General features: G+C 27.1%; 1 protein-coding gene across 2 annotated transcripts in view; it reads right to left on the reverse strand.

Moving 5' to 3' along the window:
- Window positions 1-1925: 1925 nt before the first annotated feature.
- LOC107455518 (protein eva-1) overlaps window positions 1926-15127 on the reverse strand; it is a 267486-nt gene continuing 254284 nt past the window's right edge. For both annotated transcript variants that reach the window (XM_043050992.3, XM_043050993.3), the window contains exons 7-8: window positions 14784-14951; window positions 1926-3721 (exon numbers count right to left, since the gene is read on the reverse strand). In XM_043050992.3, coding sequence (XP_042906926.1) covers window positions 3363-3721; window positions 14784-14951 — 527 coding nt within the window. In that variant the 3' untranslated portion in view covers window positions 1926-3362. The remainder of the gene's footprint in view (window positions 3722-14783; window positions 14952-15127) is intronic.

Genomic DNA, 15127 nt, shown 5'->3' on the forward strand with positions numbered 1-15127 from the left:
GTGGTCTTCATTCTGTAAAAACTGAATGAAAATATAAACACTAGATTTAAAGCTCTATCAGATTACAATCTCCAGTTTTAATGCACTTGAACGCCATTAACATGGCAATTATAAAGTCACAAAGTTCGCAATGCATTATTGTATGTCCTTCATGCATATTAGTTAAAGTTTCAATGCATGAAATTGTTGCATGAAATAATTTTATGCAAGGCTCTTTGGAATCTTTTAAATATCCATATAGCCATTAAAAATGACAGTGACAATGAGTCGTAAACTCGTCATGGGTATAATCAATTCTAATAATGATTCCCAATTCATAAAATTTCATGAGTCCTGATCCTTATTTGCATAAAATATTGGTCCATCACATTAGCTTCAATAGAAAAAAAATATTCAGATAATTTTAAAAATATGCAGTTACATTCAAATTTAAAACAATCAATTTTATAATAAACAAAAATAATAAATGACACATAAAGTCTAATGTACACTGTAAATTTACAGTGATAATCAACACTTAGTTTACACCAATGCATTTGTTTTTACAAGAAATGTGCTAGTTAATATCTGTAGCGAATTTTTATCACAATTTCTGTGACATGAATTGAAAAATTTCAATTAAATACTTTTATTTATTAGTATTAAATAAATATAGTCACTACTTAACTCATAAAAAGTATTTATACTTATAAAAAATTGACATTTTAAAATAAAAAAAGGAATATCGCTATATTTAATTTTCGTAGATTTTTGAATGACAAATTTAGCGTTAATATATTCCACTGGATTAATAAATTTAATTTAAACATTAAATTTTCAGGTTTTTGTTTACTTTGCAATATTAATATTAAAAAAAAAAGAAAAACTGTTCTTCTTTTGTTTACAAATAAATATGGATTTTTAGGAATGCTGAACTAAAATCCGTTGAGATTTGAATAAGAAAATATTCTATAACTTTTATGTGATGATCAATAGTACTTAGCATAATTTTAAACTTATTTAAATGCGACAAATTTAATATTATCAATAAATTTAGTGAGAAATTTTTTAAGAGATATCTAGAGAGAGAAAGAAAAATACGGAATTAATTTTATGTTTTAATAATATAATGTTATTTTTTGAGAATTAGCAATTTTTTAACTTTAATACTGAGTATAAATCAAATATAATAATATGAAATTTTATCTTCGTCATTGGAGAATTTGTAATCCCTAAGTTACGTTACATTTGAATCAGAGATGGAATGTTTAATAACTATATAAGTTAAATTTCCAAGATAAATAATCTTATAATTAATTATTAAAGGATTAAATAAAAAAATTTCTAAAAACTTTAAATTTAAGTTTTTCTTTTTGAAATTGATAAATGAAAGTAAAGATTACTTTTTATTAATTATTTTAGTTGTTATTTTATACATTAAAAATGGACTAAATTAATCACTCTTGTTTATGTAAATAATCTTTTCATTTTATTAACTGCCTTTCCTTACTCCCCTTTAAATTAAAAAAAACTAAATTCAACGCAAATTACAAGAGCAAAATGAGATTTACATTATTTGTATAATTTAGTTATATTTTATTCCTTTTTAAAAGTTCTTAATTGTTTTAAAAATGTTAAGTTTCAAATATATTTTTAATAGAATTTAAAATTGGTATTTTTTAACATGTCAATTAATTTTTCCCCGCGTAAAAAAGTGTATTTAACTGTATGAATTTTTCAGACTTAAAAGCTTTTATTTAGAAACATAAATTTATTTTTAAATTTAAAAAAAAAGTTATATATTTTTGTATTTTCTTTTTTGCTTTTGGTTCATATATATATATATATATATATATATATATATATATATATATATATATATATATATATATATATATATATATATATATATATATATATATATATATATATATATAACTTAGGAAGCTACAATCGTTATATATATATTGATGATTGTAGCTTCAAAACCACAAATATTTTAACATAGCTCCGAGTTACCTAATTCATTCACAAACTTAAAATTAAAGTTCTCCAAATTTTGAAAAATCCTATAATTGGTAACTTTTTTTTCAGTTTTTCTTATTTAACATTTCTGCACTGTGAAATTCAAACAATTGTAGCTAAACAGCAACGTTATACCTAATCCTGACATTGAAATTTCCTATGTATTTAAATTCACGCAATTAATTTAATAATTGACTCACACGATAAATATTAAAATCCAAAACTTGCTTAGTGGTAAAATCAACACCTTTTCCAGGTTATTTAGATGCAGCGGCTCTTGTTCAAAAGTACCCGTTTCAAAAATTAAAAATATACATATGAAATAAAATTATTACAAAACAAAGATCAATACAAAGAAAAATATATTCGGTAAAAGCGACTTTGCAATGGGATGCTCGCATGATTAACTAATATCATCAAATGGGCTCTCCCGTCAGTACCAGAAATACATTAGTAAAAGCAACGTCACCTTTCATAATTAAGGTAATAGGAATATATCACGGATTCCAAAGAACTACTGATTATCCAGTTTTTGTTTAGCGTAAATGTGAAGTTATATTGCATTTGTGACATGAGTAACATGTCTGACATGAGCAAAGGGCAAACACCTTCTACCAAGAAGTACAATAGTCATGTCGCTTTGTTCTAATCACTTCCTTCTTAGCTTGACTTAACATTCACATTAAATGCCCTAACGTGAACTGGTTAATCAGCGTGTAGTGCTTTATTCTAACTAAATTTATAGCCCTTATGGCGCTGCCTTTAATACTGTATTTCAAACGCCCTAACATGTGTCCACTTTTCATTATGCCAATACTTATACTTCACTTTTAAAAAATAAAAAATACCTTTAAACTGCTCACAAAAACTGCTGTTTACATAATTATTTTTTATTTTTATTTAAAGACTAAGTTAGATGTTCTTCTAAGCCTATTCTTGTTATCATCAATGGATAAAGTTTAGAGAACTTTTTAAAATACTTTAACAAGTGCTTACTCTATAGCTACAACAACAACCCTCAACAGTTTTTTTAAATCACATAAAACTGCTGTTTGCGAGAAATCGTAAGCTTGTTGTCAAGTACTTTAGCAAGTATTCCAAACTTCGAGTTCCATGCGTAACCAAGAACCTCGAGCTTATTCAGTAGTCCAAAATAAACAATGACTAGATTCACCACTTCGAACAGGTTGTAACAAAAAGGCTTATTCAGTCGATTATTACAAAAATATATTACCAACTCAGAATTTTAAAATTTCACTATTAAATGAAGGCTTCTTCTGTATCGACGTTGTAAGAAGACAGTCTCGATTTGAATTTGAACCACATATGTAAACAAAAGATGTAGGTTGCTCCTGAGGTTAACTGTAGTAATAGTTGTTCTGAGCTCTGACTGGCGCTCTTGGAAAACTACAGTCATCATCCTCAATGGGTTGAGCTCTTCTAAGTGAAGATCTTGTTGCAAATCTAACAACTTCAACACCAGAGTCTCTAGCTGGATTGTCGAAGTGGTCAAGGTCCGTGCAATCTTCACCAAAAGGACTGATCCCACCACTGCCAGGTGGTGTGTCAGGTATTGGCGGCTTGTTTGCTGCACCTCTTGCTTCGCGCAACCGTCTGGAACGACGCATGTAGAACTTTGTTGTAAGAATCACAAAGACCACAAGAAGTGCAAGACTGAGACTTAGCGTCAGATACAAAATGAATTTTTCTTTATTTTCTGCAAAGAAAATAGAAAACATAATCAATTTGTTAAAATTTGAACAACTTATTTCCATGTAACATTAAATAACAGCATAAAATGCAAACTTGTTTCTGATTAGTGCTCCAGTTAAATTAAATCTTACTATTTCCATGTCTCAAGTGTAGTGTGTCATTTATTATATTTATTAAAAAGAAATAATCGGTAAGACACTACTTTGATTTCAAGCCACCGAATTATATTATGTGACTGTGGCGTAACTACCACTACGAAAATTAAACATCAATTCACTGGTATATAAGACATGCTAACTTGTTTCAATCTCGAGGTACCTATTGGTAGATGAAGGCTGGCATCATAGTCGATAACTCCGCCCCCAACATGACTATAATTGCTGTATAATTATAAATTTGTTTTAAAACTGAAACAGAGTGGTTCATTACAATCGATTGCATAGAATTCATTGATGGCAGAAATTGCTCACAACATCAGAGAAATTTGTAAATCGTAATTTTTTTTCATAATTTTTAATTTAGTTTGGATTTTTTCTTCTTAATGCAACTCATGCATTGAAAGAAAATCCAATTTTTCTTACGACATGGACTTCCACAGTGAAGAGAACTCTATTCATCCTTGTGCCCTGTAAATGTAAAAAAATACCCCAAAACTGTGTTAGTTTTTGAATCTGCGCATGGTGGTCACTGGAATTGGAGTTCTTCATCTGGATCAAAATGTGTGTCACTTGCCACCATGTGACACGTCTGCCGTATTAATTAAATTAAAATTACTTTAATAGCATTATTATTGTATTAATTTTCTTCTTATATAATAGTATTATTATTATAATATTTGAAATAATTTATAACTTTAATTTTTAAATTATATTAAGTAAGAAAAAAATTCTATATTTATCCAATTCATACGCTGCAATATTAAAAAATCGGTACCACCTGAGGTATAATTTGTTAAGTGAACGGTAAGGACTTTGTGACCCGAAAGATTAAACTTGTACCAGTCACTATTTGCAACAAGGGGAGCTTTCGGCAAACTGGATTCGAACGAGAGTCCAACACCCTGACAGCAAGACTAACCTGGTCCAATAATAACTAATAAGTTATTAATGTGTGATATTTCAGATTAGGAGCATTTTTAAAACATTTTCATTACGTGAAACCCAAACTTCATTATCTTCTAATTATATTAAGTCATGAAAAGCGCTGTATATTCATCGATGTACTGTATAAAAGCGCTATATATTCATCGATCACTGTAAAAAAATTGAGGATCAAATTACGGTATAAAGTACGTTCACATCCAGTGCATCATCCTTAAAATCCATTTTTTGTAAAATGTCACCCCGTAATTTTTACAGTAATATTTATTTCATTAATGTAATTCAGTGATTTTTCGTAAATTATTACTGTAAAAATTGGTATATCTGATTCTTCTTAACTTGTTCCGTTAAAATGGATTTTACAGTAAAAAGTACAGACACCCTGACTGACAGTACTTTGCGTAATTTTGATTAGGAAATTTTTTATAGTGTATTCCAGTAACATCTAAGATTTTATGTTAATAAGTGAGTTAATATATATGTGTGTGCATTATAATAAACATTGAAAAGTATTAAACTTCAACAAAGAGCACAGTTGCTGTAAACTTAATACAAATCAATGTAGTCACATTATAACACAAATAATGCATTTTAAATTCGTTTACTTGATCACCAAACTTTACTGAAATAACTTGGTTTAATTTAACATCTTATTAATTTTGAGGAAAATTATGCAGAGATATGGTTTAATAACAAACCATGTTCTCTTAAATTATAAGTTATGTTTATACATACAACCGTTTAACTAGCATTTTATCCTAAACTATAGTATAATTTCAGTCCTAATTATAGATATTGACTAACAAAAAAAAACAATTACTCGGAATCTATCCATGTAGACAGGTGAGATAAATAAAATGAGTTTAGTAACTATTGATGCTATTAACATTACAACTTTTATTGTGGTTAATTTTGCTTCTTTAATATTACATCATTATAAATAAAATAATGCCATTATAAATTATTATCAAAACTCCAACTCTAAGTATTATAAAACATATACAGTAATATATATAATACGTTTTATTGAATGTTTGGTAAAATTAACGATAAAGTATGGTTTTTATTACCACTTGTAAAGTGGGAAAAGTTGGGGAATTTTAACCAAAAGCCGTCATATTTAACAGTATTGGCATAGTTTGAGTTGAGATTATGCTTTTAAATTTGTTAACTTTAATTTTATTTATTTAACACTTGTTAACTTTGTTTCTCGCTGGTTTATAGTTTTATTCCTTAAGTAAGCTTACATTTACCATCTTTGGAAACTGCAAAAATGAGCATTCTTAAATGCATAAATGCCTGGAGCATGGACAAGTCTGAACTAAATCAGTAGCTTAACTGTTACGCATCAAGGCTGTCCCAACATCCTACATTGGAAGCGTAGAAGTTTCTGGTTTAAATCTCACTTCAACCCTAGATGCATCTTATATTTATTTGCTTATATTTATAAATATTTATTTTTATTATTATTTTGCACACATACGCATGTTTGTATGTAAATTTCGGATAATATATTCTTATCAAATCGAAATACAGAGAGAACAAGATTGGAATGACATTAAAAAAAATACATATCCTGAGATCCGGTGGGATTTGAACACGGTACCTTCTAGCTACACTAAATGCATCTTTGCAATTTCTCTCTCAAATTTGAGAAATCTGTTTTTCAACTTGACTAAGTCTCATCAACGGTGTTTTGTAATGAACAATAATCCTGCATTTGTGTGTGTAACAATAAATAAATACTTGCAATAGTAGTACCTATTTTAATTATTTTTTTACAGCAGTACTGTCTTTCTGCCAAACGTTGCTTAAAATGGGGGTATCGGTTTGAATAAAAGCATGACCATAGAGGTGTTACAGTAAATAAATGAATTTGGTTCAGATACATATGTTTGTGCGCTTAATATAAATAATAGCTTGTTTTTCGCCAAATTCAAAAAGAGATAGCACAAAACAGAGAAAAAACAACACGGTGATATTAAACCCGCTTCCTCTACTTTCCAGAACATTCTATGGAAAGACAACACAGAAATTGAGGTGGAAATAATGTATGATTGTTTCAATTTCACCCTGACGTGAAGTATTGCTGTTCCCCTAACCGTTATAAGGCGTAGATTTAGTCAGTTTTAATATCACTAAATGTACATCTTTATTATCTTTCTCTAAATTGTGCTATTTGTTTTTCAAACTGAAAAGAGATTTTAAGCTGTTCTTTGTATTCACAAAGAACCTACATATGCCTATAAATAAATTGAAAAATGTAACTTCCTTCCTAAATGTCAGTTTGCGTAGGGACCGAGGGTGTGCGGTATTGGTCCTCGTTAAACTGTTCTACCGTAAAGTGCTCGACTTCGAGTGCAGGTCGTCGGGCTACCAAAGCGGGGGTGCTATCCCCTCTGCAGAGGATCAAAATTGTGATGGCATGTCTTCGGATTATCCTCAGGAATGTCGCCAATAGTCCATTGCGCAGCTAGCTCTAGTATGACGTTAATGAACTGCAACAACAACCTTCCTAAATGATGAATAAGGCAGCCAGCATAGTTTGGTATAACTGCGTTAAGTATCTTAAAAACACTTCGAGCGCAGTCCTTTACCTCTTGTTATAGCAACGAAAACATACTAGAATAAGAAATAATTCATAATCTCTAATAAATAGTAATCTAACTTCTATCAACCATTTAAATAAACCGCTATTTTAAATAAACAAAAGGAGTGTAAGCGAATTATTACCATTCTATTGTGTAAGAGATGTAGACATCAACTGGTTAAAACTGCCCAATAAATGGTAAAATGAGTAACCGTTCTGAAGATTATTATTTTTTTTTATCGTGATACTTTAGAGAATGACATAAAAACAAATTTTTTGGCTAGTTTTATTTTACAGTTTTGCATTTGTTACAAAATGAAAGGTAACAAGAACTATAGTTATGAAAATTCCGTAAAGAATTTTCAGTAAACCGCTCATATAGTGAAAGATTAAATTACCAGATGAATGGCTTAAAAGACTACTTTGGTTTAATAACCAAGATTAAAATTTCTATAATTTAGACATTCCATAGACTTACGTGATACTTTTGAGCATGGCATGAACACAATTTTTGGGGTAATATTTACTTCACAGTTTCGTATTTGTTACAAAATGAAAGGTAATAAGACCTATAATTATGGAAATTCCGCAAGGTAAGGAATTTCCGGTAAACCGTTAGCATAGAAAACGATAAAATTACCAAATTAATGATTAAAAAGACTGTATACTTTGCTTCAATAACCAGAATTAAAATTTCTATAACCATAAATGTTAATATCGTGCAAGTATCACTTTTTGCCAAAATGTTTTTCGTAGCGTAGATAAAACACATTCACCCTCAAAAAAAAAATCATTTTAAACAGACGTTTAATGAAAAAGAGTTTATTTTAGATGTTTAAAAAAAATATTTTTTCTCAAAAAAGTTTACATTTTTAATTTTGCAATTTATTTCCTAACAAGAATTCTTTCTTCATTCTTTAGAAACAGAACTGTTCTATTTTTCTACTTACAAGCAGCGAAGGAAAATTAATGGATCTTGTTCATCTTTCAAAAGTGTAAAAGAAAACTTTCTCTTAGAGATGAAATTATGTATACTTATAGCATTTGCTTCTAATTTTTGCAAAAGAAGTTTTTCATAAATTTCTAACTTGTTTTCTAAACTTTAACGCACTTGTTTTTTTCCCAAAACATGAAGGTAGTTTTCATTTATTATTTAAAAAAAAACGCGAAGAACTTTTTCCAAATGCTACTTCAAAGACCGCTTTTTACGTTTTTAAGAAGGTGATTTTTCATTTTTAAATCTACTCCTTAAATAAGAATAATTCATAAAAAATTAAAAATATGGAAATTAGATGTCTTGTTGTAAGATATGAACATACTTTAAATTAACTGGTAAAAGAATTTTAGGAAAAAAGGAAGTATTTTTGTTTAATTTTACATACCCGCACATTTAGTACTTTCGTGTACTTTCAACATTTATTTAGTAAATAATAAAACTTCTATATTCTAAAAAACACAAAAAATTGAAAAAAAACTTCAGATTTAAAACTAAAATATTAAAATCAAAAACTGTGTTTAAAAATCCTTTAGCTATCATAACTATGGTATAATGAGTTAAAAATAACAATACTTGTAATACATACATACTTTTTTCCAGCAAAGTCTTATTATTTAATGTATTTTATCCAAGATGGAACAATCATACAAGTATGTTTTGAGTATAATTATTCAAAAAAACTAATTTAACTATAAATAATGTGTTAAAGCCTGCATGAAATATACATGTGACTATTGTACTTAAAAAACAAAATTTTCACATATATTTTAAGTAACATAAGTAATATTAATATAAATTAGATCATATAAACTAATTTTAGATTGATCAATCAAATATTAATTTTAGATTAAATCAATCAAAGATTAATTACAGATTAATTAATCAATCAAATAATTCAATTAAATCTATTCATTAATTTACGTTTTAGTGCGTTTTTGACAGTAATATATAGTTTTTATCACCAGAATCAAGCAAATTATTATGTATCAAATGTCCTTTAGCTGTTCAACACCATTACTAAGACTTGTCCAACATTTAAAATTGAAATATTAGAATCAAAACGTATGTTAGAAAATTCTTTAACACTCATAACTATGGTATAGTGCGTTAAAAATAACAATACTTGTAAAACGTACATGTTTTTTTCCAGCAAAGTCTTATTAATTAATATATTTTATCCAAGATGGAACAATCATATGGGTTGAGTTCAAATATTTAAAAAAAATTAATTTAAGTATAAATAATATGTTAAAGCCTGCATGAAATATACATGTGACTATTGTTCTGCAAAAAAGGAAATTGTAACATATATTTTAAGTAACATAAGTATAATTAATATAAATTAGATTATATAAATTAATTTTAGATCGATCGATCAATGATTAATTTTAGATTAAATCAATCAAATATTAATTTCAGGTTAATTAATCAATCAAAAAATTCAATTAAATTTATTTATTAATTTATGTTTTAGTGCATTTTTGACAGTTATATATATAGTTTTTATCACCAGAATCAAGCAAATTATCATGTATCAAATGTCCCTTAGCTGTTCAACACCATTACTAAGACTTGTTCAACATTTGACTCAAGTTTCAATACATTTTCTTTCATGTATTAAGTAAAACTAAACTGCTAAGTAAATGGAAACCACGCAAACATCGTGGAGTTCAAATGATGGTATTGGAATATTTACATCTGATCTATATTTTGATCAGAACTGTATGAAAATCAAATATCTCATTTAATGAAACATGCAACTCATATTATTACTATTGTTTTGCAAATTGGATTCAGATGTAAACTTTACGAACGCTTTCACGGAAAAAAATATAGAACACCATTTTTTTAATTTTTACTGTTCAACATTCCAAAATAAATTTGTAGTTAAATTCATATGTTTTGCCAGCATAGTTGATGCTACAGAAAACATGAAAAAGTTTTTATAATTGGATATAAATGCTCTGAACATTCTCTGAACTTTGTATTCAAATCTAACTTTAACAGAAGTACGTTGAGAAAAAAATGTAATTAAAACTATCAGAATCTAGAAAAATGTTCCTTATTTCTGGCTCAATGAAAGCACCCAAGAGCTTAGTAATTTTTACCGCAGTTCTTTGGTAAGGATTTTGATACAATTAACTTTAAAATATAAATTCTATAGTATGCTATGAAATTTGTTAGTTTTATCATATCTAACAGCATGGCTTAATAGCCCTTATTTGGTTAAATTTAATTTCTCATTTTGTATTTTTTACTAAATATGAGGTAATAATTACTATAATTTTGAAAACAGAAATTTCTGCCAAATCATTACCATATGAACGGAATGCTTACCAAATGAAATGTTTATATACCATATATTTCGAATTTTCTAACTAAAATTAAGGTTTCTTTACAAGAAATTTAATTAACATACGGTGTATTAATTTTTACAGAATTCTCTTCTCCGTGTAGTGGAACTCAAACTGTTATCATATATATATATATATATATATATATATATATATATATATATATATATATATATATATATATATATATATATATATATATATATATATATATATGGGTCATTCTCACGAAAACTGTCATTTTTCAGTTCATAAAATCCCGAAAAAGTAAAGTGAATAAAAAGCTCTGAAACTTTTTATATTAATAGAAATATGTAATGGCATTATAAAGAAAGTATATATCCTATAAAATATACTTAATATTTAAATTAATTAATTTTTTAAATAATTAATTTATAATTAATTAATTAATAATAATTAATAATTAATTAATTAATTTAATAAATTAATTAACTAATTTAATAAATTAATTTATTAATTTTTTAATTTATTTTTCAAATTAATTAATAAGTAAATTAAGTATTTTCAAAAGTGAGGGAATGACACTAATAGTGAGGGAATGATATTTTATTTTAATACATGTTTTTATCTAAGTTACATCTACCTAAAGTTTGAAAATGATAACATACTAAGTATATCTAATATTTATTATAATTTACTCTTATATATTTAATAGTTTTTACAGGTTTGGGAAATAAAATTGGCTGGCATGATTGAATAAAAAAAAATTTAATAATATACTCATCTTGAATCATTCCCTCACTTCAGCGTCATTCCCTCACTTTATACACTAGTGAGGGAATGACGAATTCAATAAAATTTAAAAATAACAGTTAGGCCTAATTAATTTCTGAAGTCAATCACATACAATTATATTCATACAAGAAAGCAACATATAATTATCCACTTTCTCGATGAAGTTGTATTTTATTTTACTCTAAAAAATGACATGAGGGAATGACAAATGTAAAAAATTTTACCTGGTTTGATTCATTCAAATTTATTCCACAGCAAGGTTTCTTTAAGTTGAAGATGGAAACATACTGCAATTTTGTTCTATGATGCCAGTTGTTAACTTCTGAAGTTTTTATTAAAATATTTTTATTCTAAGAAGATTGCAGGTGATAAGAACATTGTTGTGAGGGAATGACGCGAAACACTGGGGACAAAGTTTAAAATAGTGCTGTGTTAATATTTTTATCAGAAATTAAATTTAAAATTGATTTTTGGAATTCTATATTTTAGTATTCTGAAATAAAAAACATGAATTTGTAAAAAAAAATTTTTTATTTCAGTAACAATTTTTTTTCTTTTTTTAAATCAGCAGTGGGGACAAGTGAGGGAATGACATATTGGTATATTTTAATTACCTAAAATAAAATTGAAATTGATAATTTTATTTTTATTCTTTTGTTAGCTTGCATTCTGAAGGACACTTTCCCTGAAATTTTTTTTTCGTAAGCTGTAAAACAAACATAAAATATACTGGGGACATGAAAATTTTGTGAGAATGACCCATATATATATATATATATATATATATATATATATATATATATATATATATATATATATATATATATATATATATATATATATATATATATATATATATATATATATATATATATATATATATATATATATATATATATATATATATATATATATATATATATATATATATATATATATATATATATGTATATATAATCTAGAAATTTATCGATTCTCTTCCGGCTTGGAGTGCACCATCGATGAGTTTTTTTTTAAATCTATTTTAACATAATTTGATTTTTATAATTTATAAAAAATATGGAAATGATCATTTTAGTAAAATGCTTGTGTTTAGAGCGTTGTATTAATTCCCATATCAATTAATGGAAATGATATCCTCTTTTAAGAGAATAATTCCAAGAAAATAAATTAGAAAACATACTTGGTGTTATAGAACTTCACTTGTTTTAAAAAATTATGAATATAGTAAAAAAAGCCGACATATTTCCAGCTCTCAAAAATAGGTGCTAATTCTCAGGACTCGCCAGACGTAAATAAGAAGAAAAAATGTCATTTGAAACAGTAAACGCAAGCCGTGATGCAATCTTGAGCTTAAATTCAATATCGATAAATTCAAAATTCTTTCAACCCTTGTCACAGAAGCTCATTCTGATGCCCTTGAACCTCGCTTTATCATATGAATATTTATGATTAAACGAACCCTCCTAGCACGTGTAACTGCATTTTATCCTGATTTGCCTCTCTGGGTTGCTGTGATTTTTCCAGGATTTGCATTTTTTCACCTTCACTTATTATTCATATTCTGTTTCACTCTCGTCTACCGTGGTTTTTCCAGTTTTATTTCCATTTTTGTGATCATTTTATCGTTTTCTGTTTAAATAATTTTTTGCGCAGTCACATCGAATGAAGTATTGAAAATGGGTGTCTATTTTCAGGCTCTAAACATGTAGATTTTTACATATTCAAATCATATTTATAACATAAATCATATCAAATTATCGTGAGTAACATTTAATTATGAGTCTTCTGCTTGAATCGATGAAAAATATTTTAAACTGTACTAAACCATACGAGTTAAAATAAATGCTTTTATATTTTCTTCAAAATAATAGTTTGGATCTTTTCTGGGCAATTACATTTAAGTAGAAATTAGTATCAATATTCGTAATTATAAATAATATTTTCTTAAAGGAAATTAAGTTTTATAGCATCAAGTATAATATACTCGATTCTCATTATCTACTTCTAATTTTATTTTTGGTATCAGACTCCTAATTCATTAAAGTATTTAACGGAGTAAGTTATTACGCCAATGAGATTGGATTGCTATACCCCATGCATTTATTTTGTTTACCTTTTATGAAGTTGTAAGCGGAAATCCATTCTGTGAAGAAACCTAATTATAAATATTATTTTTTTAAGGAAATGAAGTTTTATAGCATCAAGTACATTGTACTCGTTTCTCATTTTCTACTTCTAATTTTGTTCCTTGTATCAGGCTCCTAATTCATTTAAGTATTTAACCGAGTAAGTTCTTACGCCAATGAGATTGGATTGCTATACCCCATGCATTTGTTTTGTTTACCTTTTATGAAGTTGTAAGCGGAAACCCATTCTGTGAAGAAACCTAATTATAAATATTATTTTTTTAAGGAAATTAAGTTTTATAGCATCAAGTACATTGTACTCGTTTCTCATTTTCTACTTCTAATTTTGTTCCTTGTATCAGACTCCTAATTCATTAAAGTATTCAACCGAGTAAGTTATTACGCCAATGAGATTGGATTACTATACCCCATGCATTTTTTTGTTTACCTTTTATGAAGTTGTAAGCGGAAACCTTTTCTCTAAAGAAACCTAATTATAAATAAAATGTTTAAAAGGAAATGAAGTTTTATAGCATCAAGTATAATATACTTGATTCTTATTTTCTACTTCTAATTTTGTTCCTTGTATCAGGCTCCTAATTCATTAAAGTATTTAACGGAGTAAGTTTTTACGCCAATGAGATTGGATTGCTATACCCCATGCATTTATTTTGTTTACCTTTTATGAAGTTGTAAGCGGAAACCCATTCTGTGAAGAAACCTAATTATAAATATTATTTTTTAAGGAAATGAAGTTTTATAGCATCAAGTATAATATACTCGTTTCTCATTTTCTACTTCGAATTTTGTTCCTTGTATCAGACTCCTAATTCATTAAAGTATTCAACCGACTAAGTTATTACGCCAATGAGATTGGATTACTATACCCCATGCATTTGTTTTGTTTACCTTTTATGAAGTTGTAAGCGGAAACCTTTTCTCTAAAGAAACCTAATTATAAATAAAATTTTTAAAAGGAAATGAAGTTTTATAGCATCAAGTATAATATACTTGATTCTTATTTTCTACTTCTAATTTTGTTCCTTGTATCAGGCTCCTAATTCATTAAAGTATTTAACGGAGTAAGTTTTTACGCCAATGAGATTGGATTGCTATACCCCATGCATTTGTTTTGTTTACCTTTTATGAAGTTGTAAGCGGAAACCCATTCTGTGAAGAAACCTATCACTTTCTGATCCCCCTCCAGGTTGGTGCTGTTGGCTTCCCCTTCCTCACCAGAATTTTCATCGCTCTGCATATCTGTCTTGACTGTTGTCTGTTGAACGTCCAATTTTGTAACTCCTTCTTCTGAAGAGGAAAAAATAATCAGCGCGGCTAACAGTAAAAATGTCGCCAACATAAAATAATGAAACAGAAAATTTTTAAAACAAAACAAAAAAGCTTTAATTCTTAAATATCAATTAAGTGTGATTAAATGGAAGTAAATAATTATGTAAATAAATTGAATGGAAAAAAAAATTATA

Source organism: Parasteatoda tepidariorum, chromosome 5 (assembly GCF_982258835.1).
Source record: "Parasteatoda tepidariorum strain Cologne lab strain chromosome 5, Ptep-v5.0, whole genome shotgun sequence".
Lineage (NCBI taxonomy): Eukaryota > Metazoa > Arthropoda > Arachnida > Araneae > Theridiidae > Parasteatoda > Parasteatoda tepidariorum.